At 40.7% G+C, this 24954-nt stretch overlaps 1 protein-coding gene across 3 annotated transcripts in view; it reads right to left on the bottom strand.

Annotated features, from left to right (window-relative positions):
- Window positions 1–24954, bottom strand: part of INTS1 (integrator complex subunit 1) — a 2399836-nt gene that overhangs the window by 1746069 nt on the left and 628813 nt on the right. For all 3 annotated transcript variants that reach the window (XM_044089756.1, XM_044089757.1, XM_044089758.1), the window contains exon 14: window positions 17095–17172. In XM_044089756.1, coding sequence (XP_043945691.1) covers window positions 17095–17172 — 78 coding nt within the window. The remainder of the gene's footprint in view (window positions 1–17094; window positions 17173–24954) is intronic.

The following is a 24954-nucleotide window of genomic DNA, read 5'->3' as shown; positions in this document are numbered from 1 at the left end:
CACCCCAAGAGCCGAGGCTGCCAAGGGAGAGAAGGACGAGGTCATCCTGGAACAGAAACCTCCAGAAGGCAGTGGCCCCGAGCTGTCGAAGGCCAAGGCCCTAAGAGGAAGGGAAGAATCCAAAAAGGTCCGAGCAGACACCAACGTCTCGGACCTGGGGCCACTCCGCTCTGAAGGAATTGGGGCCAAGCTGGACAATGACACTGTAGGGAGTCAAGGAAATGGAAATTCTACACTCCGATGCCAGTCCACTCTGGAGTGTCAGGCCCTGCAGCTCTCAAAGCTGAAGATTGGACTGGAGAAGAAGGCTGCGGTATCAGAGTTGGAGTTCTCACAGATCCAGCACAGGCCGGAGAAGACAAGATCCCTAGCTGGATCTGGGCTTTGAGAAAACTCCTTATCATCCAATCCATATCAGAGTTGGATAGCAGAGACGAAATAGAGGAATGGGTCGACCTAACCGGTTACATGCTGGGCCAGACGGCCTGGTTAGGTGAGGGAGATTTACTCTGTAATGGAGTATGGCTCCAGGAACTCCAATTTGAACGAGTCTGACCCGAAGTCTGCTTCGGAGAAGAAGAGCTGTGGATCTGTATGGTCTGCACAGGCTCCAACTGACTGCTCGGACCTGAGGTCTGAGGGTCTGGCAGAGAGGTTAGTTTGGCTGAAGCCAACTCCACTGGATCCAAGGGCCCTTTCAGATCTGGAGAGAAGTGACAGCAGGAGGGATCTGAAGACAATGGATCGATAGCCTACTGTGCTTTTCGGGAAGAGAAGTCATTGTCCCTGGAGTAACAGAGGGGGCACGTTTCTTCTGGACAGGGGTCAGGGCTCCAGAACCCAGGAGAAGACTTCTCAAGATAAGTTTGTTGCACTGGTCAGTGAGGGCCTGTGGACTGAAGGCCAAGCAGATACTGCACAGCATCTTCAAGTGCTCCGGACCCAGGCAATACATGGATCTCTTGTGGGCATCCGACTGAGGAATCTTATGCCCATCAGAAGCACACCTCAAAGCCACAGGGTTTGTCAAGCTTGTCGGACATGCTAGAGAGACAGCACACACACAAGCACAACTCAGACACGCTCACTATAAGCTATACACTAACTACAAATTGAAAGATACAGGGAAAGTTTTTTTTTTTTTATAATACAGTAAAAAAGAGAAACAGTAATAGGTAAATAGAAGAGAGAGGCGGAAGGTGGGAAAGGACCCTAATGCCAGCGAAAACTCTAACAGGAAAAAATTCCATAAAAGGGAGGGGAGACTCCTGTTAACCATTGGAAGACCTCAAGCTGATATTTTAGTGCTATCTGAATTGTTGAAGATGTTTGGAAAGATTTCAGGATATAAAGCCAATTTAAACAAAATTAAGGCTCTTGGAATAAATTTTGTCCCAACACAGGAAATGATTAACTAATACTGTAAGCTTTGGGAGTATCAAATTCTTAAATACCTAGAGATCTGGGTGGCATCTATAGTTGAGGGTTCTAAGAGCTTTTTAAGACAGTGTACAGTAAAATAATGAATAGGGTAACAAAAGTGGAAATCACATAAAAGAAACCAGCTGGTACAAGTCATTCAGTGTCCCATTCTCCTGCATTTGTAATGTCTGGAAAAGGCTTCTTAATATCACCTCTAAGCAAAGCATAGTTGGGCACATTAAAAAAATGAGCGAGCAATTCATTCTTAATGGCATTAAAAAAACAAGAATGGCATGAGAGGAGGTTAAATTATCAAAAGAACATGTGGCACTACCTGATACTCTTCAATACGTAAAAGCTATTCAAGATCACATTATGCTGCATGTCAAGCATATACATATCAAGCATGACAGAAGAAAAATTTAAAGGAAAACTATTCATTTATAGGAGAAAGAGATTTGCTAGACGTCTTTTGATGATCTCAGCAAGAGTGGGTAAGTCAACTGTTAGTGGGGATGATCCAGTAAGACCTCTCAAAAGCTACCACCACCTCATTCATAGGCTTAGATGATATATCAGGTTGCTTGATTATTAGTACCTAAATATGTTATCTGAACCTCTACTTAAACTTTTTACTCTACACATCTCCACTGGTGACATTCCTGAAACCTGGAAAACAGCCATTGTAATGCGCTGTACAAGAGCAGCACAAAAACAAACTCTGGTGACTACAGGCCCATTAGTCTCACTAGCCTTGCATGTAAAGGTATGAAAGGTATTATCCCAGATAACATTAATCTAATCTGAGCCTTGAAAATCTATTTACCCTGGACCCACATCAATTAGACTTTGTCAAAGGAAGGTCCTGACACTTTAACCTCATTTATTCATTTCTTTAAAAAAGTCACTATAGCACTGGATAGTGGTTATGCTGGACCTGAACAATGCCTGTGACACTATTCCCCATGCAGACATTACCGACAAACTTGAAAATCAGAATATAAATCCTTATGTTGTGTGGTAGATAGCCAACTGGTTGTCTGACACAACCCAAGTCGATAAGAGTCACAGGTGCCACTTCTGAAAGCAAAAAGGTAACCAGTGGTGTACCACAGGGCTAAGTGTTCCAATCTGTCCTATCTGAAAGCTATTTTTCTCAGCCTGTCAGGGCACTCCTGGCCTATGGTTATGACTGCAAAATGGGAGTTGCTATTAGATCGTCCACTGACTCACAATTGTTTCAACATGAGTTAGACAATGTTAACAACTGCAGCAAAGACAATAGTATCAAGTTAAATGTGAAATACAAATGTATAGTTAATTTTGGTAAGCAAAATACTTTTCTATGCCATGTAGGTGAGACACTCCTCTAATGAAACATCTGGGCACTCTTGTAGATGTGTCCTTATCTTTTGACAATCATGTCTCCGCAGTAGCAAAGAAAGCCTTCCATACTGCTCATCTAATTTCCAAAGGAATATCCTCTTGAAGCAACAAAGACATAATTCCCCTTTTACTTGTATTTCATCAGACCCTTTGTTAAATATAATGTCTTTTTGCCACTTATCTGTCTAAACATATCACTAGACTTGACAGACCTCAGGGGTTTCTAACTAAAAAGAGCAGAGAATTCAAAACTCTTCATTATCAGGACATAATAGCAGCCCTCTTCTCTATACTCAGTTTCTTACAGACTCCTCAATAAAGACCTATGTCTAACCTTTCAAACCATGAATGGCCCAACCTTATTTTATCTTCTGTTCCTTCACAAACCAAATTAGTCCTCAAATGCCAGCCAGGTTACAGAAACTAAACCTTTGTCAACAGACACACTCATGTGATAAGACTCGTAACTCAAAGTATCCACCATCTTTGGGGCAAACTTCCAGTACATGCCAAGTGCAGTATCATCCTTGCCACCTTCAGGTTAAACCTGGACAAATGAATGGGTCAGCTCACATTCTCTCCAGTTTACCTTCTGTGGCCCTCCTTAAGGCTGAAAGGAACTATTAATTATGGGTTATTGGCTAGACCTGTAACTGACTACTCAGAACTCACCTATGAACTTATATATTTTTTGGAGCTGGAGAATGAGTGGCCAACATCCTTGCATATAGGAAAAATATTCAAAATGGGGAGGAAATTTCCTAGAAGCATTAAGGTATTTAAAGTCCTAGCAGAAGAAGCAGTTTGACTATGATGCTTTAGCACAGATTATGTAGGAAAACAGCTAAAATAAGAGGAGTGGCTGGATTTAGCAAAATGGACTACACAGATATCACAAGAGGGATTTGGTAAGGGGATGATATGTAGATACTATATACAATGTCGCATGCCATGAAAATGCAGTTGCCTTAAAAGTCAGGATAAGCTGGAATACGTTATTACACTGATAAATAAGAAAAACATGTGAGCAAGCATGTATCATTCCTAGACTAGTTATAAAGTCTTGTTCATTTAGAATATTTAACTGGAAATGCCAGCATAAATATGTTTTCACTAGAGAGAGAATTTCATATTTCTAACAGCAAATTACACATGTTAAGAGGAGCAAGCAAGAGGCTATAAGCAACTCAAACACATTTTAGATCTTGCGAAGTCTTGGGTAACTTCAGAAGGGAACTGCAAGGGCTTTTTAAAGATCTCACGGGGCAGTACATAGTGTTGAGACACAGACATTTTTTTATTGGGGTCCTGAGAAGAAGAGGCTTCCAATACATAATGCTTGCTTGGTATGAATAACTAAGTTATTAGCAAAAAAAAAAAAAAAAAAAATGAGAGGGACATGTCAAGGAGTCTCCATAAGCATTACAAGCAGCAGGTAGAGAAGGGGGCACAGGCAGCACATTGTAGGGGCAACTTTCGGGATCTGCAAAATTACTGCTTCGAGGACTGGGTTCCAGACTCAAGAAACAGTCAAGAATGGCCAGTGTAGGAGGAATCCACATAAGTGTTCAAGAGCATATAGTATAGGTGGGGAAGGGAGGGAAAGATGGAAAAATAGAAAGCAAAAGACACATAAATGTGATACGACATAGACCAACATCTCATATAAGGGGATTGAAAGAAGGTCTGCAATGCTGAACCCCTACTCTCAATTATAACACAGGGAAGTGAATGAAACATATTTCTAAGCTATGCAGAATATGCATAAAAATGGGTTACTCAATAGTAGTGGAAGTTCCTAAGTTAGAACATAGTGTTGTATATATTCACATCAGTGAACATCTGTTTTGAGACTGTAGTCTGGAGCATTTCCAAAGTTGGTCCCTATGAATGTTGATCAATCATTTGAAGAGTAATTTTATGTTGATGCAATCCTTGGACTATCAGATCAAGTTTGGTAGAAGATAAATGCATACATACTGTCTCTGTCACAGGCATTCAAATGATTTATGCCACTGTATACCATATATTCAATTCCCAGGAGTGGTTTCCCAGCAGTCTTCCCAGAAACAGAATATAAATTGCAAATCACAAATTTATGAACAATCCACTCTTATAGTGGTTTGAATATAGTCTAGTATAGAAATGGGATACAAGAGAGCGTTATAAGCGATCTGGGAACATCCATTTTAGAACACTGATAAATACAGAACAATACATCTGCAAACCATCCACTTTGTAAACACCCTCTACAAAAAGCAAAAGTGAAAATCCAATCCAATTGCTTCTGTCATCTACTGGTTATAATAACAGTACGTTCAGGATATCAAGCCCTTGCCTAACATGAGGTCTGGAAGCAAAATGCAATGCAGAAAAGATACTGGTAATTTTTTTAAAGGTACTTTTTGCCTCTGTGTCTGATGACCATCAAGCCTCCCCAACTGGACTCACAGCTGCCTAAGGATGATGTTCAACCAGGCAGTCAATGATTGCTGCATATGCCTTTGCCAACATCTTGGCAAACAGAGCATATTACAAAGGCCCTATTCTGTCTCAAGGGCAGGGGAACATACAACCCAAGCTGCCACATGGACCACAATGCTTTCCCTGATAGCAGTGCATGCTCCTATGCACTTGCAATGACCACTACTACTAAAATGGCTTGGCAGTTGAATGCTTGCCTGAAGGCCATCCCCTGCAACACTGTACTTAATCTAATGGATTGTGGCAATGGACAGCCATAATCCATCCCTTCCAGGCTAATTATGCTATCATTCTCCATATCTGCTCAAACAAGCAGCTACCTCATGTCATCTAGACCGCAATCAAAGTTTTTCTCTCTATGTCAACAGAGCTGGCTGCTACTACTAATATTAATAAAAAAAAAAATCAGAAGGAACTTAACAGCTGGAGAAAAGAAATAAGAGCCTTCATAATGTTCCATTAAACAAATGGGTTACACTGATATTTCAGACTAGAAAGAAAGCAACAACAACAAAAAAACAACTCTGCACACAACAGAGCTAACATCAACATCACTAACAATAACTACAGAAGCATTTGTTCAGATACAATGCAAATTTCTTTCTTGTATTTGCTTTAATGGTAATGAAATGAAAACGGAAATGATAAAAGGAACCTAAAGAAAATCAGTCACAAGACAGGCTAAGGGGGGTCTGGACTGTAAGCAGTTCATCATAATCATAAACGTTCAAGGAAGAGATCACCATTACAGTTGTATTCATTGTCTATGGGACGTAACAAAAGCAGACGACTAAACTTCTGGTCTGACTTCCAGAACTTTTGTAGATTTCCCCTGCAAGTACAGCTCCAACTTGCCTTACATAAGGCTTTTCAGTCAGGAAGAATAACTTGTGCCACTGCTCAGTTGTTTTGGCAACAAAATAAGAAGTGTGAACTCACTACAAAGCAAAGAGAGACTTTTACCCTTCAGATGTGAAGTCCATGAAATCTTTGCTTTAGTACCGACTTTTTTTTTTTATTTGGGCAAAGTTAATGTGCCCCCTACATATGCCCTGAAAAAGGTACTGTATTGCTGAAACAAAGGAAAGAAACGGTTATACAATCTAAATGTATACACACATTAATGGAAAAAGAATACTATACAGATCTGAAATTAAGTTGCTGTTGTTGGTTTTGTTCCTATGACAGTGATAAAACTGTGTTCTTACAAGAAGGACAAACTGTACTGAAAAATGGAGGTATCCAAGGATAAACCACTGGGACCTCCAGACCCACAGAGATATGGATTAATTTCAGTAAAAAGGGAGTCAGGGGGAGGAGAACAGGAGTTCATTCTGTAAAGGAGATTTCCTACTGGAATATCAACTGTCAAAGTGAGTTGTTCATGCAGCTATTCAATACAGGGATCACCACTGCAGTAGCATTCATTAACAGTTAGAAGGGTACAAGAGAAATGAAAGGAATCTGTGAAGGAAAAGAAGTTACAAATAATCCATATCACAACTCTCCCATTCTTACCTTGATTAGCAACCAATGCTATCAAGGAAGTGGGCAGACCATATTAATGAGGCCAAGCATAGAAAACTATGCTCTGCACCATTTTCTACTAGAGTGGCTAAAAAAAACTGACCCTGCTCGATGCTTTCTTGAAAAGCTAATTGAAATGCCTCTTAAGCAAATACAAATCACTCACTTGTGAATAAATTATTTGCAATAAGCTTTAACCAGCTAGCTTAGAGCACCCGTATGACTTATTCATTTAGGGTCATATACACAGCCTGGAGATCAAGCAAAGGAATCTTCTAATGAAAAGCTGGAAAATAGATACTACAGAGAAACATTGTCAGCAAGCAATATATAGTCTTACAAACTGAAGTTTTGATGAGAAGCAGTCCATCAAGTTTCTTAAAAAAGCCAGGACTAGCTACATCTACAAATCAGTCTTCTATGGTAATATTAGCCTGAATAAACAGTAAGCACTAAAATCAACTAAAGAAATGTAAGGAACCCAACATGATGCATCTGAGATACTTCAGGTGCAGCTAACATTGGGTAAGACAGCGATTCAGGTCGTAGCCTGATATAGGTCCCCAACCCTGCCCCAAGATTCACACTCCACATTCCTAAGCACCCTGGAGAATATTAGGGTCCAACCTAACACTCTCATACTGGGCGACTTTAACTACCCCTCCATTAACTGGGAAAACTACTCATGTACCAATACACTTGCTACACTTGCCCGCTTTCTGGAATTCATTAATTCCAATGCCCTGGACCAGCTAGTTCTTACCCCCACTAGAGGTAGCAACATCCTTGACTTAGTCATTACTAACATGGGCAACCATTGGTCTACACCAATAATCAACTCTTCCCTGGTTAGATCCGATCACAAGCTAATCATCTTGGAAATCCATATCACTCCCACACCCCAACAAAGGTAACCACCATGAAAAACTTCTCCAAGGCTAAATTTGGGCTCCTAAAAACAGAGGTGGCTAACTTCTCAATGCCACAAAATGCATCTTCATCCCCTTTGGGAAAAACTCAGTTCCCTTGAATTACCACATTGATGGTTGTCCACTGAACACAGAAGGCGTTACAAGAGACCTGGGAATACAGGTTGACAGGAACCTCTTTTTTGACCACCACATTGCCACTGTGGTCAGAAAGTCCTTCTATGTGGCACATCTCATTACTAAGGGTTTTGCACCCAAGAAGAAAGAGGTCATTGTCTCCCTCTACTCTTCCCTCATTAGGCCAATCATAGAGTACAATGCTCCTTTTGGCATGTACCTCACTAGACACTTGCAACAACTGGAGAGGCCGCAAAAGTACCTCACAAAGAGGATCCTAGGCTTTAAACACTTGTCCTACATGGACAGACTCAAAAAACTCCAACTATTCTCTGTCTCACATCACCTACTTAGAGGCGATCTCTGCTTGACTTACACAGCCATATCTGACGCAGCTCTGTTAGAAATGCTGCATCTAAAGAAATCCCAATCCCTCCGTACCACATGCTCCAGAGACCTCAACCTCATTACCACAATCAACAGAAGATGCTGGAGGGACAGGTTCATAACCCAGAGACTGCCCATGCTATGGAATAGACTTCCCATACATGTCAAGCAGAGCATCTCACTGGCCCTCTTCAAGAGAAATCTTGACGAGTGGATGGGAAACAGAAAATTCACCCCGTGGTTTCACTCCAGTGGCTCTACTCGACAGAGGCACTAGGAACTAAGGTTGGGTGGCACAATGCCAGGGTAATCCTATGGGCTAGGCTTGTAAATCCCCAGCTCCGCTCCCGGCTGCTGTCTATCCCTGGCTGCAGAACTCGCAACACTATCCGGCCAGTGTAAACCTCCCAGTGATTGTATCCATCTGGTTTCCAAAGATCTAGAGAAATTACCAGATTTTAAAAACAGTGTCTACCCACTCATCCCAGTGCAGGAAAGAGCCTTTATTTCCCCTATACTGTTCTGACCCAAGGAAGCAAGAATAGGACAGTAAAGTATGTGTAACCTGCATCTCCCCTACTACAAATTTGTAACTATTTCCTGAAAATAGTTCTAGTGTGTGCTCCCTGCCATGACAACCAGCAGCCATAGTCTCCCACTCTGTATCCCCTATACCTATCATTAGCCTAGCCTCCAGGCTTCCCCCCGTTTTTTTATTCTCTCCTCTTCCCTACAGCTCTCATGTTTCTGCCTTCGTTATATTATAAGGATTGACCACTAGAGGACAGCATAGGACCTCCACTACCTAGCAGCTCTACTGTTTCTTAGAAACTAGGCTTTAACCAGGTACTTACGTGTATCTTATTCCACCTTTACTCATCCAAACTCTCTCTGTTGTCCTTTATTCATCCCACCCTCTTCATCTCTGTTAAGTCCTTTACCTCCTTGCGTACCCCACTTAGAACCTACCTTCCACTTTCTCTGTTTTCCTCACTACTTGCCTGCTTCCTTTCCTTCTTGATCTACCTGCTCCATTCGCCTTATGGGCTCACTCCGCTCCCCTACCCTACCCCCAATTTCCACCCCCCACTGCATCTAGCCGTATATCTCTCTAGCCACTCCCACTTCCCCTTTATCCAATTCCATCCCACAACTCATTAAAGGCATTCCATTATATACATCACTCCTTCCACTTCATTACATACTTCGCCTATTCACTCTCCACCTTCAACCTTTTCAGCACAATGCCTATTTCACCCATATCAACCTACCTCAAACCCCTACTCCTGTTCTCAATTCTTCCTTTCCTTCTCCTTCCCTATTTCCTAACTGCCTATGAACATCTTAGCTACTCTAATTTCCACCAGCCCACTAAACAAACATCACTACCAGCTTTATCAGCCACCCTTAAACACATCAACATAACATCTGCAACCAACTATCCTCTCCCAAAGTATCACAGAGTCAACCATATTACCTATAAACACTACCAAGTCAAGAGATCACATAGCATATTGATTCTTTCTCTAATTCACACATACAGACTACACCTACTGCTCCTACTGGATGGTGACATTCATCCCAATCCTGGCCCTACCAATAATAGTCTTGCTAACCCAGTTAGACCCTCTCCTTCTTCCTTTCACACCCCTACAAGGCCTCCTAACTCCCTCTTCATAGCTCACTTAAATATACAAAGTGTTAATAATAAAGTGACTCACCTTTATGCCCTACTGGATGTACATGACTTTGACATTCTATGCCTAACCGAAACATGGTTAAAACCAGCAACCCAAGACTATGAAATCACCCCTCCAGGATATAGTATTTTAAGAGTGGATTTCCTTAACAAGAAGGGCAGGGGTGTAGCCTTAATATACAAAGCAGGGCTCCAATTTACACTACTTGATACTCACCCCACCATCTGACACCAATACTGAAATTCTTATTACTAAGCTACAACTAAATACTTGTAAGTCCATCTATATTATATGCTCATTTCTTCCTCCAGGTAATAACATCACCTCCCTAGAAAATATCCTTAGCTGGCTTTCCACTAACTATCCACAAGAAACCATTCTGCTAGGCAACTTTAATATAGACTGGAATACCTGTAATTCCAATAACCCAACTAACCACATAAACCTTCATAGCTTCTCCCAAACTATCACCTCAACCACTCGAATCCATAAACCTACCAACAAAGAAACCACCCTAGAAAGGATTCTAATAAATACTCAGTCCACAACATATATGGCAGGCATCCCTCCAGATGACATTAGTGATCACTCACTAACTTATATAATTTGACAAAAGAGTAATATTCCCAGCCCTTCAACTTTTAAAACTACTCACTCCAATAAACATTTTAACCCTGAACATGTCCAAAATGAACTGAGTGTATGCAACTGGTCACCAATAAAACATCTCCAACTAGAGGAAGCATACTTCAATTTTAAGTTCCTAGAAATCTTGGACTACCATGCCCCTTCTTGTACTCTTAGGAACAGTACCAAAACTGCTCCATGGCTTACAAAGGAAACTAAGCAAACAATTCTACTAAGAAACACATTTTGGGCCAAATGGCATACTTCTAAAAATCCATCTGATCATTTAAAATTTAAACCGCTTAGAAATTACACTAATGCAGCAATACTACTACTAAAGCATCAATACTATTGGACAAAAAAAACTTCTACTTTCAACTTCAACAAACCAATCAACAAAGTCCACAGAAATTCTGGTCAGGTATCCATAGACTCCTTCATCCAGGCAATTCTAAGACATCAACCCCATCTGGAATTACCCAAGAGACTCCCAAACAAATTGCTGATTCCTTTAATATATTCTTTACTGAAGCTATCCAGTCACTTGCTAACTCTCCACCTCCTGTATCCTCTAATCAGCCCTCCTCCTCCTCAACTAACTCACCACCTACTTTCCAAGTCCAACCTGTGCCTACATCCATCTGTACCCTATTTCAAAAACGCAAACCCTCTACCCACTCTGCTGACCTCTTACTTGCTAAATATCTTCAAATAGCAGCTAAAGTTATTGCGTACCTTATCTCTATCCTAATAAACAGAACCATAACAGAAGGTATCATCTCATCCAACTGGAAAGTCTCACATATAATCCCTCCAACACAAAGGTGGCAACTCAACAGAACTTTCTAACTTTTGTCCAATTGCCCTACTCTTTCCCATAGCTAAAATCATGGAAAAATGCATCCACCATAAACTGTTAGACCACCTTCTCCAAAATAGTCTATTAGCTAGCTCTCAGCATGGCGTTCGACCTTTCCATAGCAACACTACTGCCCTCCTATCATTTTCTGACCACATTAACAAAAACCGTAACAATAACACCCTGTCCTCTGCTATCTCTATTGATCTTTCAAAAGCATTCAACATGGTTAATCATCAGCTACTGCTGAATTTTCTTAAGTCCTTCTCACTTGATACTCAATTATTACAGTGGTTCAAGTCCTACTTAGATAACAGGCAACAGGCAGTGCATTGGGATAACACTCTATCCTCCCACCTTCCTGTCACTCTTGGTGTACCCCAAGGTTCTAGTTTGAGCCCTCTTCTATTATCCATCTTTATAAACAATCTATTAGTATCCCCCAAGCTATATCCATACAATATGCAGACGACTCCACATTAATATCCTCAGCTACAGGGCCTTCTGAACTGCAGTCCCTCACACAAAATGTCTTTGAGCAAGTAGAAGAAAGTTTTTTTACAGCGTTGTCTCTTCCTTAACCCTAAAAAAGACTAAACTATTGCTGTTTACTCCTACACAAAAGTCCCCCCCATTTGACTTCACTATCAAATCTAAAAATGGCACAGTTATATCTCCTGACACGACCACTAAACTCTTGGGAGTAACTATTGACCACAACCTTAACTATGATACTCATATCAACACCACAATAAAATCAGTTAACCGAAAACTAGGCTCCCTCTATAAAATTAAACCCTTCCTTACTCCCATAGCTAGAACTACTATTGCCCACATCCACATTTTCTCAACTCGCTTTTATGCCTCTCCTATATATACAAATCTATCTAAAAGCAACCTCAACAAGCAGGCAATCTCCTACAATAATATTGCCAGATTTGCTGCCGGTTTCCCTTTCAGAAACCACCACTACCAAAATCTGAATCAACTGGGTTGGTTGGAATTGCATAATCAAATTCTGTTTCACCAACTGATTATTACCCATAAAACCCTTTATCATCCAGGTAACATAATTTTCACAAGTTTAATCAGCCCATATAAAAATCTTACAAATCTAGGCTCAGCAAATGAACTACTAGTATCTAGACAAAAACCCAACAATAATGCAGGAGTCCCTTTTCTCTAACACTGTGGGAAAAAGCTGGACCCTACTTCCTGGTGAACTCGCACCTCTTTCTTCAACTACACTATTTAAAAATAACTCAAATTATACCTTACAACCCACTGGCTATGTCCCTGTAATAACCCTAAGATTTTCTCTTCCTGTTATCCTAGGCTATAGCACCATTTACTACTCACTTTATAGCCACTTTAAGACTACTACCTTCTAAGTTGGACTTAATGTACCAAGGAAAGACTGTATGGACATCTCTCTGTCTTATTGATGAGTTACTGCCCTTTAACTAATTCGCCCAATCTTGTTTTTAACTAGTCTGTTCTCCTGTGCCTTACTTATAACTTTGATTTGGGAATCGCAGTGTTTGGTTATTTAAAAAAAAAAAAAAAAAAAAAAAGGGAGGGTTATCTTATTTTTTTCTATTTATTTGTCTGACAAGTAATCTGTAACTGAAGTTTAATGTTCTGCTTGTTCGTGTCTTATGTGGAGCTTTTCTCCCCGGGCCTCTACTGAAAATGGACATATATCCAGTTAGACTAGCCCGGTCAACAAATGCAAAATAAAATAAAGGCTCCAGGGCCATTAGCCTAGTACACACCTATGAACCTATAAACACAATCAGAAAATAACATGAGGAAGACCCATCCAATTAATCCCCACCAAGTAAACTTCGAGACAGAAAAGGTTTTCACTGTAAAAGGAATAATCCCACCTTTTAGATACATGTACACTTTTAAATGCTAATATATCGAGTACACTGATTAACATGCCATGTGCTACACAGAAGTTCTAGACAGGTCAACCAGAATACACACTTTATGGAGATTAGACATTTCTTGTCAGTGTGCTTTACATAATAAACCTCTTAACATGACAAAAAACTAAGTTTGCAGAGCACTTCACAAGCTTTTATCTGAGATGCTAGGCCTAACACTGAACAAACTGTGGGAATATGTAGCCATTAGGGCCAATCAGAGCTATAACAGATTTTGCTTCTGTGATCTACAGCTATTGGTACAAAACTGCATGTGAAAGAAAATGCTTGGTTTTGTAAAATAAGATCTTTTTAACACAAGACTCAAATGAAAAAGTATCTTCACACAGTGTGTTCAACTGTTTGTGCAATACAACTGCTTTGAAGACACACACAATCAAGCATTACAGTGTAGAGCCACTATCATGGTCACCAAATGATGCAATTATCAATAATGTACAGGGATGATGAATCAAATTCACATTTATCGGCCAAGTATGCACCCATACAAGGAATTTGACTCCAGTTTCAGTGACTCTCCAAGTATGAATTACATAAACGATATACATACAGCTATTAAGAACAAGATAAACGACATACATATAACTATTAAGAACATACAAAGCTATGTCAAAACTCAGAGCTGTTGGACATGCTCCATGTAAAGAAATCCCAATCCCTCCGAGCTAAACGCTCTAGGGACCTAAACCTTGTCACCACAATAAACAGAACATGCTGGAGGGATAGATTCCTGTCTCAGAGTCTTCCCATACTCTAGAACAAACTACCTAACTATATCAAACAAAGCTCCACATTAGCGCTCTTCAAGAAAAATCTTGATGACTGGATGGGGGATAGGAAATTCACCCCAGGGATCACTTCTGTGGCTCTGCTTGACAGGAGCACAGGAAAATAATTTTCTTGGGTGGCAAAAGCCAGGGTACCATTTGGCTAGGCTTATATAGGCCCTAGGGCCAACAGCCTAGTACCTACCTATGAACCTATGAAGTAAATATACATACACATACAAGTGCAAAATACAACTCAGTGCAAGAAATACTGAAATAATTTTTGAAAGAAGCAAGTATTAACAATATGTAAACAATACTGCAGAATCCTCAGAGACTTCGGAAAAAGAATACCCCCAACCTAATAAGCTTTTTAAAGCAGACTTTGACATTTTTCCTAAGGCAGAATGCAAATGCTGGAGGTATGATGGGAAAGACAGATATAATTGGGAACATGTTTTTTGGGAATATGAGTTGGCAGATTTTAAAAATTCCCTACAGCGTATTTTATAAAAATGTTACGGGAGCAAATTTTTGTAATTAAGGAAATTATTACTTTGAACTTGGACATAGCGTCTGAATAGCTTAGACCTAGTAAGGCCTTACTAAATTTAATGTTACTGATTGCCAAAAAAGTACTTACTAGAAAAGAGAAATCAAAGTCTAAGTCAATTATAAATGAAGTGCTAAGTATTATAAGGTGGGATATTCAGAAAAGGGAAGGGACAAATTACACAGAACTAAATGGAATTTGTGGAAACAATACTTGCAACATAATATTCAGGAGGAGGGGTGAGGTTTAATGGAAGACAGGAAATGAATAATGTATGTAGTAGTGAAGTGAATAATAACTATTAAAAGACATATATAATATAAACCCATATGCACTGCATGAAAAATGTTACTACTGGCTTTTCTCTCGTGTATTTATATCATTAGCTAAAACAGAATTTAATAAACGTTTAAAAAACAATATACAGGAATATCTGAAGCTGTTCCCTGTCCACTGTACGCTTGTGATATACAAGCGATTGGACCAGTATTTTCAGTTCAGTAAATAGCCACAGAAAGACACTACCAAACATACCCAACAAATCCTTGATAAACAACACAGAGACAAACTTGTCTGAAACATGATGAACAAAAATCATCACTAAAATCCTGTCAGCCTCAGGATCCTAACTTTGGGACTGTCTCAAAGTCCTGTATACACTGATAGTATGTTTTTTTGCATGGCAGAAGCTGAAGCATGAGACATAAGGCAGATTAAAAAAAAAAAAAAAAATACATTTCTCAGTATGTGTCATGAAGCTATAGGTAACAATGAATGACGTGAACAAAAAGTCAAACTTCACAACAGTGACACAGAAAATATAAATGTTTTCCCCCTCACTGGAAACCGATTTTAATCATTAGGGGAGAGGAAGTGAATTTGAGAATGCATTTTAAAGGGATTCTTTATATTAAGATGGGCAAAAAGACCAACTCTAAAGAAAAGAGTCACTGACCAACCAATGTCTTCCTTAAAGAAGTGTGTCTAACTGATAGTAGTGGCTGTGAGGAGCTGTTTAAAATTTAAGATTATAGACTTTAGTTTATACAAGTAATGGCCAGCCATTTGCGAAAAGTGCATTAAAGTAATACGCAAAACATCTACAGACCAAGTTTTGATATGATAAATATGCTGGACAATAAAGCTTCTGTTTTTGAATGCAAAAAAACAAAGGAGTCTAAAGGGCAAGGATATGTGCAAAGAGTGAAAAAAAGGCAGAGAGTAATGAATTCTCCTGGATAATAAGATTTTACATCCCCAGAATTAAGAAACAGAAATTCTATATGAATGTCTCACTTCAAAGATAACAGAAGAATAAAGTTAACTACTACAAAGTCCAATAAAAACAATAACGCTGTATGTGATAGCAGGCACAGGAAAATATCTTCTACAAGTCCAAATACTGGATCCTAGGCCCCAGCATATGTTACTAAGCCTGGCACAATATACAAAACTTTTGTTGGGAGAGGTTTGGGGGGGGGGGTCCTGCTGCAATAAAAATGCAGACTCATTTTACAGAGTAAGCTTTTTAAGTATTATGCAAACCATTCCTCTAAGGTAAAAGCTGAAGTAAATAAGATGGTGTTAATCTACAAACCACAGCCTTCAAGGTCTGAAAAACAGTAGATGAATTCACCTGGTCACAACAGCAATATGCAACACCTGGTCTCATTTTCAAAATCAACAATATCTATGGACTGCTCAAAAACAAAACAAAAAAATCTTCCCATCTAGGGCCATACCAAGCACAAGTGCAGGGAAAAAAACAAAGTCTTACTGCTTTCTATGAGAAATCAAGCTATGATCACAGCAGCAATAAAGGAGCTCCCAGAAATAACAGTTCAAGAGAAGCTAACATAAAGGTATATTCAACACATCTCCAAAAACCATCATACAAAGTGACAGCCACTAGTAGCTTAAACAATTAGCAATTAATTAACAATATCGACACCAAGACAGCAAATCAAAGTAACACTATACACAGTATGTGGTTGGCCTTATTCCAGTGTCAATAAAATACTGCTGGTAGTGTCCCATTTCGACGGTCAAATCAACAATCATGGATTCAATCACATTGGTCTACAGCATGAACAGCTATTAGAAATATGCCACCACCATACAGATAGGACACTACTAACATGTTCTCTGGGAGGTGTGTAAGTGGCTAGTGGCTGTAACTTTTACTGTGGAATCAACAAATTAAAAAAAAATTCATCTAAAGTGAAAATCTAAGTCAATATGTGTTCCATCATTTTTTTTCTGACTGCAATGAAATACAATACAATGAAATGAAATATGGTATTAAGGCATACATAGCTAATACTTAGCTGACATGCACAATGAAGTTCAAATGCAAACAGTAAACATTCTAACATATGCCTTACTTGCGGTCACTCTCAGGAGGCCAGTTATCCCATTTGTAATATGTCTCAGGCTGTTCAGTAAATAGGACCTTATGTAGACTGTAAAAAAAAAAAAAAGAATATGAAGGAAAAAAAACAATACATCAGTTAAAAGCATCCTCTTTTAGGAATAATTCTGAACTGTGGGTGGAGCTAAGAAACAGCACTTTTATTTAACTTAAGACAAACAGGTGAACATTTTATTGTAACAACTGACAGAAAAGACAACTCTGAGTAATTCTGATTTTCTCCATTTAATACAACTTGCCCCTGATGTTTTTTAAAGTCGACTTGCTCTTAAGTTGTCCATCTCTTATCCAATTAGGACTTCAGAAGCCCTGCAACTATAACCTCGGTTGTTCATTCTAGTGAGCACTTCAAGATAATTTTGTGAAGCCTATCCCTTTAAAATGATTAAATCTCCCTATCAACTAGTTACACTCAACTTAATCACATTTTCTAGCCAATTTTAAATCTTTATTTGCTACTACTATCTACTTCCAACCTCAAGATAGCTGTAAACAGGTAATATAAATGCACACACCATCTGTTTAAAACACAATACAAAACTTGCAACTTATGAAATTTACTTTTGTCTTCAAGATTACTGTAAAGAGATGATATAAATATACATTATTTGTTTAAAAAATGTGAGCATCTAACAATAATACAATTAAGTTTTGATTAGCAGATCAAATGCAGCTAAATATTTTTGCACAGGAACTAAGTATATAGACATGTCCCAAGCTAACTTAGAAAGATGTAACAGATAACAGTTATTCCAAGTAGTGTAAGAACTGCCACATGTCCACAGAAACACTATTTTTTTTTTACCAGTCATGAAATCCAAAGCCCAACTGGCTCATTCATTCTTAAACGAGGGATACAGGCCTAAACAGCACTTCACGTCCTCTATGAGGTGACAGTCGATCATGGTTCTCATCCACAGAAAAATAAGAGTAGCCCCCTCCTGTACTCATGGAGCACCTAAATTTGGCACTACAGCTCTGTGGGATGCTATCACTTCCAGTCTCTGAAGGAAGCAGCCCGTGAGCTTCCTTATGTGACTTCCTTCTAACCTAGTCTGCGACATGGCAGCAGCATGTCTTTCTGGCACTGACACTGTACGTTGCACCACCCAGACCTCCCAATGGATGGCATTCAAGTGTTAAACAAAGCTGCCTCCCTAACTGCAAGATGGGCAGGCAATGTGCCGCTTCATTCCCATCCTCTTGCCCATCTCCTTCCATCTCCCATGTCCACTATTTGAAAATGAGTCTTTTTAGTCACAGTAAGGGCTTTATCTCTCTGTGCCACAGAAGGGGGAGTCAAAACACACTACTTTTCTGACATAATCTTAAATATCTGTGAAAGTTGCAAGTACATGCAGAAACCTTGGTTGAACTCTCATCAGCAGTCAAAACCTGAAAGCATTCACACACTCTTACCAGTACATATGCAGTTTCTGAACACAAAACTCACAAAAGCCTCAGCTGTATTTTAAGTCATAAGCTCAATAAAACCAGAAAATTATACACACACACACACACACACATATATATATATATATATATATACTACAAAGACCTCCCAATTAGCAAACTTAAGCAAGCATACAGAATTACCATACCATCACATTGGGGAAACTCCAAAATAATATAATACCCATGATTAAGAATGAACAAAGATAGACTTGAAATACCAAGAGGCAGATATTGTGACCTGGCAAACCCAAAACATAATAGTAACTGGTAACATCACTGTGCTAAAGCAAAAACATAATTTACAGAGTTTTATATGTGGCAAGTTATAGTGTCATGCCTGCCAGACCTCAAATAGAGATGTCTCAACTATGTTAAAAATGATTAAAGCTATTACTGACATGGTCATCCATGATGAACTGAGCAAACTAAGAAAGCCCCATCTCCTGACAAAAGGATATGGTGGAAATAAGCAAAGGAAAATCACATGCTTAAACAAATCATTCCAGCACCCCATATGGCATCTAAATATCATAAAAGATGTTTAGCATTAAATCAGCATTACATATTGGAGTGCACTGCACCAAGTGGCCCTCACCTCGTGACCAAGAAAGTACAAGTACTAAACAGGAAACAATAGTGTCTTGTTTAGATTACTTCAAATTCTAACATAAAAAATTAACAATTCATAAGATCAAGTCTGACGTGAAGAAAGCTTTGTTAAATCCCACAACACACAACAATAAAATGGGTGACGCAAAACCTTTACTCTGCCAGAAAACACTATCTATACCACAACTGAAATCTTTTTAAAGAAAAGTACAGTTTTGTACCTACCATAAATGTAGATGTTCGAGGATTCCATTGCTGCAGTCCTAACAATTGGGTATAGTCCGCATCCAGTCGGCCCGAATACCAGAGTATAAGGCTGACGTCGGCCATGGCGCATTAGACTGACGTCAGTACGTCAGGGTACTAATGCGCATGACCGGCGTCCTATCCTCAGTCTTTTCTTGCCCCAGATGTCAGAAGACCCTAAAAAGACAAGGCCCAAAAAACCTGCACCAAAACATGAACAATATATACAAAAATATAAGCAGGTAAACTCACCTACACTACCACCCCTAAACACAGAGGGGAAGGAGGGAGGGTAAATTGGACTGCAGCAATGGAATCCTCGAACATCTACATTTATGGTAGGTACAAAACTGTACTATGTTCTTCGTCTTCCATTGCTGCAGTCCTAACAATTGGGTAGAATCCCAAAGCAGAGGTAAGGGAGGCTGGCAAATCATAAAGAAGCAGGAGCTGACAACATGCCTTGCAAAACAGCTGTGGCAAAACCAGCCCTAGACTTAGAGTAGATAGGAAGGTGATAATGCTTAGAGAAAGTATGCACTGAACTCCAAGTAGCTGCTTCCAAAATATCCTTAGTTGCCACCCCGTAGAAATGCTGTTGAAGTGGCAGTAGCCCTAGTGGAATGAGGCCTAATCCCAGCTGGAACCTCCTTGCCATGATGGGAATAACAAAACGCAATGCAAAAGCCAATCCACCTAGAAATAGTTTGTTTTGACACAGGCTTGCCCTGCGAACTCAAAGCAAAAGAAACAAACAACTGCTGAGACTGCCTAAAATCCTTAGTCCTGCTTAAGTAATAACGCAATTGCCTGTGTACATCCAAAGTATGCAAAATCTTTTCCCCTTTATTTTGGGGGTCTGCATAAAAGGTAGGCAAATGAATAGTTTGGTTTAAAGCCACACTAGAAACCACCTTAGGCATAAAGGAAGGATTAGTACGTAATGATACCCTATCCTTATGGAAAATCAAAAAGGGCTCGACTGCCATAAGGGCCTGCAACTCAGACACCCTTCTTGCAGAAGTAATAGCCAACAAAAAAGCAGTCTTCCATGACAAATATTTCAATTCAGCAGTAGCCGCAGGCTCAAAAGGTTGTAGAGTAAGTTTTTCCAACACAAAATTGAGATCCCAAGCAGGAGTAGGAGCTCTACGTGGGGGTCTTATATTCTTTGCCCCTCTAAGAAACTGCTTGAACAAAGGATGTGAAAACAAAGGTGGGTCACAATCATAGTGAGCAGAAATTGCTGCAGCATGAATCTTAATAGAAGAGAAGGACAACCCTTTGTCCAATAACTCGGTAAGATATTGAAGAGCCACACTCAAATTAGGCTCAGAAATCTCCAAATTCCTTGCTGCACTCCAAAATAAAAATCTCTTCCATTTTGCTGCGTACACTCTCCTTGTACTAGGTCGTCTAGCTTCCATAATCACATTTAAAACTTGTTGAGGAAGTTGAGACCTGCTGAGTTTCAACACAGAATATGCCAGGCTGTTAGATGAAGAGAGTGAAGCTTGACATTGAGCAGATGACCGTCCTCTTGAGATAACAGATGAGGAATCAGAGGTAAAGGCCATGGAGGCTTCTTTACCAGACTCCGTAGTAGTGGGTACCAGTGTTGCCGAGGCCAATCTGGAGCTATCAAAATCATCCTTGGCCTGTCTTGTCTGACCTTTAATAGCACCTTTGGAAGAAGAGGCAGAGGTGGAAAGGCATACACACGAAGATTTTCCCAACTGAAAGACAGAGCATCCACTTTCCAAGCTGTGTGATGAAACCCCTTTGTGCAATACTGTGGCAGCTGGTGGTTTAGTGGAGAAGCGAACAGATCTATGTCTGGAGTTCCCCATGACACTGTCAATGTCTGAAATACATGAAGATCCAGTTTCCACTCGTGGGGATCCATGATTTGTCTGCTTAACACATCTGCTAAGGAGTTCTGTGCTCCCGGCAGAAACCTTGCCTGAAGAGTTAGTTGCAAGCTTAGCGCAATCTCCCATAAAATCATTGCTTGCCTGCATAGAGGATAAGAATGTGTTCCCCCTTGCTTGTTGATGTACCACATGACAGTTGTGTTGTCTGTTAGAATCAACACCTGTCCCGGAAGAAGGAACTCCTTGAAAGCCAGTAAAGCGAACTGGACTGCTAACATCTCCTTCATGTTGATATGTAGATGCTGTAGTCTGGCAGGCCACTTGTCTTGTATCCACTTTCCATTCAGATGAGCTCCCCAAGCAATGTCCGAGGCATCTGTCGTCAAAATCTGACTCGCCTCTGGCCGGGTCACAGAGAGTCCCTTGTTTAGGTGACATTCCTGAGCCCACCACAAAAATTCCCGTTGAAGGCAAGGTATTATGGGAATGACAGTGTCTAAATCCTGGCAGTGCTGTGTCCATACATTTTTGAGATACCATTGTAACTTCCTCATATGCAGTTTGGCATTGGGAAGTACCAGAATACAAGATGCCATGAACCCTAATGCTTGAAGGACTGTCCCTGCAGTCAGCACGGACTGATGAGATAGATGATGGAAGTAAAGTGATAGACTCATTTGTTTGTCCGGGGTTAAAAGGCCATCTGGGCTGCTGTATTCAGTCTCACACCCAGAAAGCACATGTCTTGAGAGGGTACTAGACTGGACTTTATTTCGTTCACAGAATACCCTAGGCATCTTAGCACTGCTATAACATATTCCAGATGCTGTAGAAGGTCTTCCTTTTCTTGAGCCAGAATCAGGCAGTCGTCTAAGTAAGGATAGATTTGAATTCCTTGTAGCCTGAAGTAAGCTATCACTGGAGCCAGAACCTTGGTGAATACTCTGGGCGCAGTAGATAAGCCAAAGGGCAATGCAGAGAACTGATAATGAGAATCTCCAGCTCGAAACCGCAGATACTTCCTGCAACTTAGCTGGATAGGCACATGAAGGTAAGCTTCCTTGAGATCTAAAGTTACCATCCAGTGATCTTTGCCCAGCAGAGGCAAAAGCTGTTGTAACATCAACATCTTGAACTTGGGAATGTCCAGATAAGTGTTGAGGAGAGATAAATCCAAAATTGGTCTCCACGTGTTCCCCTTCTTTGGTACTAGGAACATGCGGGAATAAAATCCTAGGCCCCTTTCTGATACAGGGACTGGCTGAATGGCCCCATTTTGAGTAACTGAGAAACTTGCTTGTGAGCCTCTTTTCTTTGTGGAGGAGGAACGTCTGGCATGCCTTTGAAAGGGGCATTGTATGGAAATAAAACCTGTAACCGTGGTGAATAATGTCCAACACCCATCTGTCTTGAGTAATTAAATCCCAATTTTCTGTGAAAAGAGACAGTCGTCCTCCCAAAGGAGCTGCCAGACGAGAATCTACTGGCAGCTGAAAAGGCAGGTCATTGGGTCTGCTTACGAAAGGACTGACCCCTGCCCTCACCAGAAGTCTGAGCAGGTGAACTCCCTGTTCTAGACCTAAAAGAACCTTGAGCCCTGCCCCTACCACGTCTAGATCTACCCCTAGACTGGGAGTCATAAGCAGGATAAGTCCACCCCTTAGCAGGCCAATTTCTACTAAACTTCGGTGGCTGTACCTGCAAAAAATCCTTAACAGTTTGCATAGATTTAGCTTTGTCCTCCATTTTCTTTAAAACTGCTTCCACAGGCGAACCAAACAACACATCAGACTGTAAAGGTGCATCCAAAATCCTTGTCTTAACATGCTCAGCCAAATTCTGATCCCTTAACCAGGCATGCCTGCGAAGAACCGAACTAGTGGCAGCCACCCTCGAGGAGGCCTGCACAGCATCAAAGCCACATTGCAAAGAATGCTTGCCCACTTGTTCAGACACATAAACCAAATCCAGCAACTCTTTACACTCAATACCTTCCGCCAAAGCATCCACCTTAGACTTCAATTGAGAAAGGAGATAATTTTGATATTTCAGCATGTGGAACTGACAATTCAATGCTCTCATGGCTAGAGTGGAAGAAGTATACAGTTTCTTACCCCACCTATCCAAAGCCCTAGCCTCCTTGTCAGTGGGAACAGGATTTCTAACCACAGAGGCTTTAACACCTTTAGGCCCCTGAGAAACAGTTTCTGGGTCCGCCCTAGGACTCTTAAACAAATACTTATGAGCTTCGGGCACCCTATAGTACCTATCAGGTTTAACAGGAGCAGGAGGCAAAGAATCAGGGTTCAGGAAGCCTCTGCAAAACATCTTCCACCACAGTCAACACAGGAGGTATAGCTAAGGGCCTATGCTGGGGTAAAACAAGAATTCCCTAAGCCTCTTCCTGGAATCAGAGTAATCCTGGCCTTCCCATTTAAAGTGCTCCCTCATGGAATGCAGAGTCTCTGAAAATGAAAAATCCTCAGGAGGAGAAGCAAGGAGTGGCATCATCCACATCAGAATCAGAATAAGGAGGATACTCCTGTAAATCATCCGCAGAGGACTCAGAAGCCTCTGAACCTTGTTCAAAACTGGCAAACTCCGGCTCCACCCTAGGCCTCTTAGCAGGAGGGCCCATAGAACCCCTAATCATAGTAATCAAATCTTCTGCCATTTTAAGCATATGTTTCTTAGGTACAGAACCCGAAAAGCTAGGAGAAGCCCCACTGAAGCTGAAATTGGCCTACCTCTAAAAGAAGCTTTAGCAACAGAAGGAGAGGCTCTAACTACTGTGGGAAAAGAGGGAAGAATAGGCACCTGAGAAGCCCCTTCAGCCTGGCCTGCCTCCTGAGATGGGACATCCTGTAACAGTAAAGTTTCTGCCGGAGACTCCATAGAAACTCCTGGCAAAACCTCTGGCTCCACTGAGTCTCCTAAAGAACCGACGTCCGGGACTGCCGGTTCTTCAACCCTAGGCTTCGCTGTTTTGTCCTTGCGCTTCTTGGACGAAGCGGGCGTCGGAGCATCCGACGGCATTTTATAATTGCAACGTTTCCCAAACACTAACCTGGCACAGTCTAACCTCCTCTTAATAGTGCGTTTGTTAAACCTAGCACAAGAGCGGCAACTAACAACGTCGTGCTCAGGCCCTAAACAAGGTATACACAAAGTATGGAAATCCTTATGCGGTATCTGTTTCCCACAAGAAATACAGTTATTCACTTTTTCTGACATCCGGTTAAATACTGAGGCAAGAAAAAACCAAAAATGTTCCCCAACGGGGTACTTAGCCAACTCTGATTCGGTCTGAAACTCCGGTTTCGGAAATATCTCAGAACGCCAACCTGCACTTGCAAAACTGCTTCTGCATCGGACCACGCGGCAAAAAAGACTGAGGATAGGACGCCGGTCATGCGCATTAGTACCCTGACGTACTGACGTCAGTCTAATGCGCCATGGCCGACGTCAGCCTTATACTCTGGTATTCGGGCCGACTGGATGCGGACTATACCCAATTGTTAGGACTGCAGCAATGGAAGACGAAGAACATCAACCGTTCACAGATTCCAGGACATAGATCCTTTCACTGCTGCAGATCTGATGGGACAGGTGGCTGTGTCTCAATCTTT

Source organism: Protopterus annectens, chromosome 12.part0, assembly GCF_019279795.1.
Source record: "Protopterus annectens isolate FY-2018-M chromosome 12.part0, PAN1.0, whole genome shotgun sequence".
Taxonomy (NCBI): domain Eukaryota; kingdom Metazoa; phylum Chordata; order Ceratodontiformes; family Protopteridae; genus Protopterus; species Protopterus annectens.
Note: the sequence above shows the minus strand (reverse complement) of the source record. Positions and strands in the feature narration are given on the sequence as shown.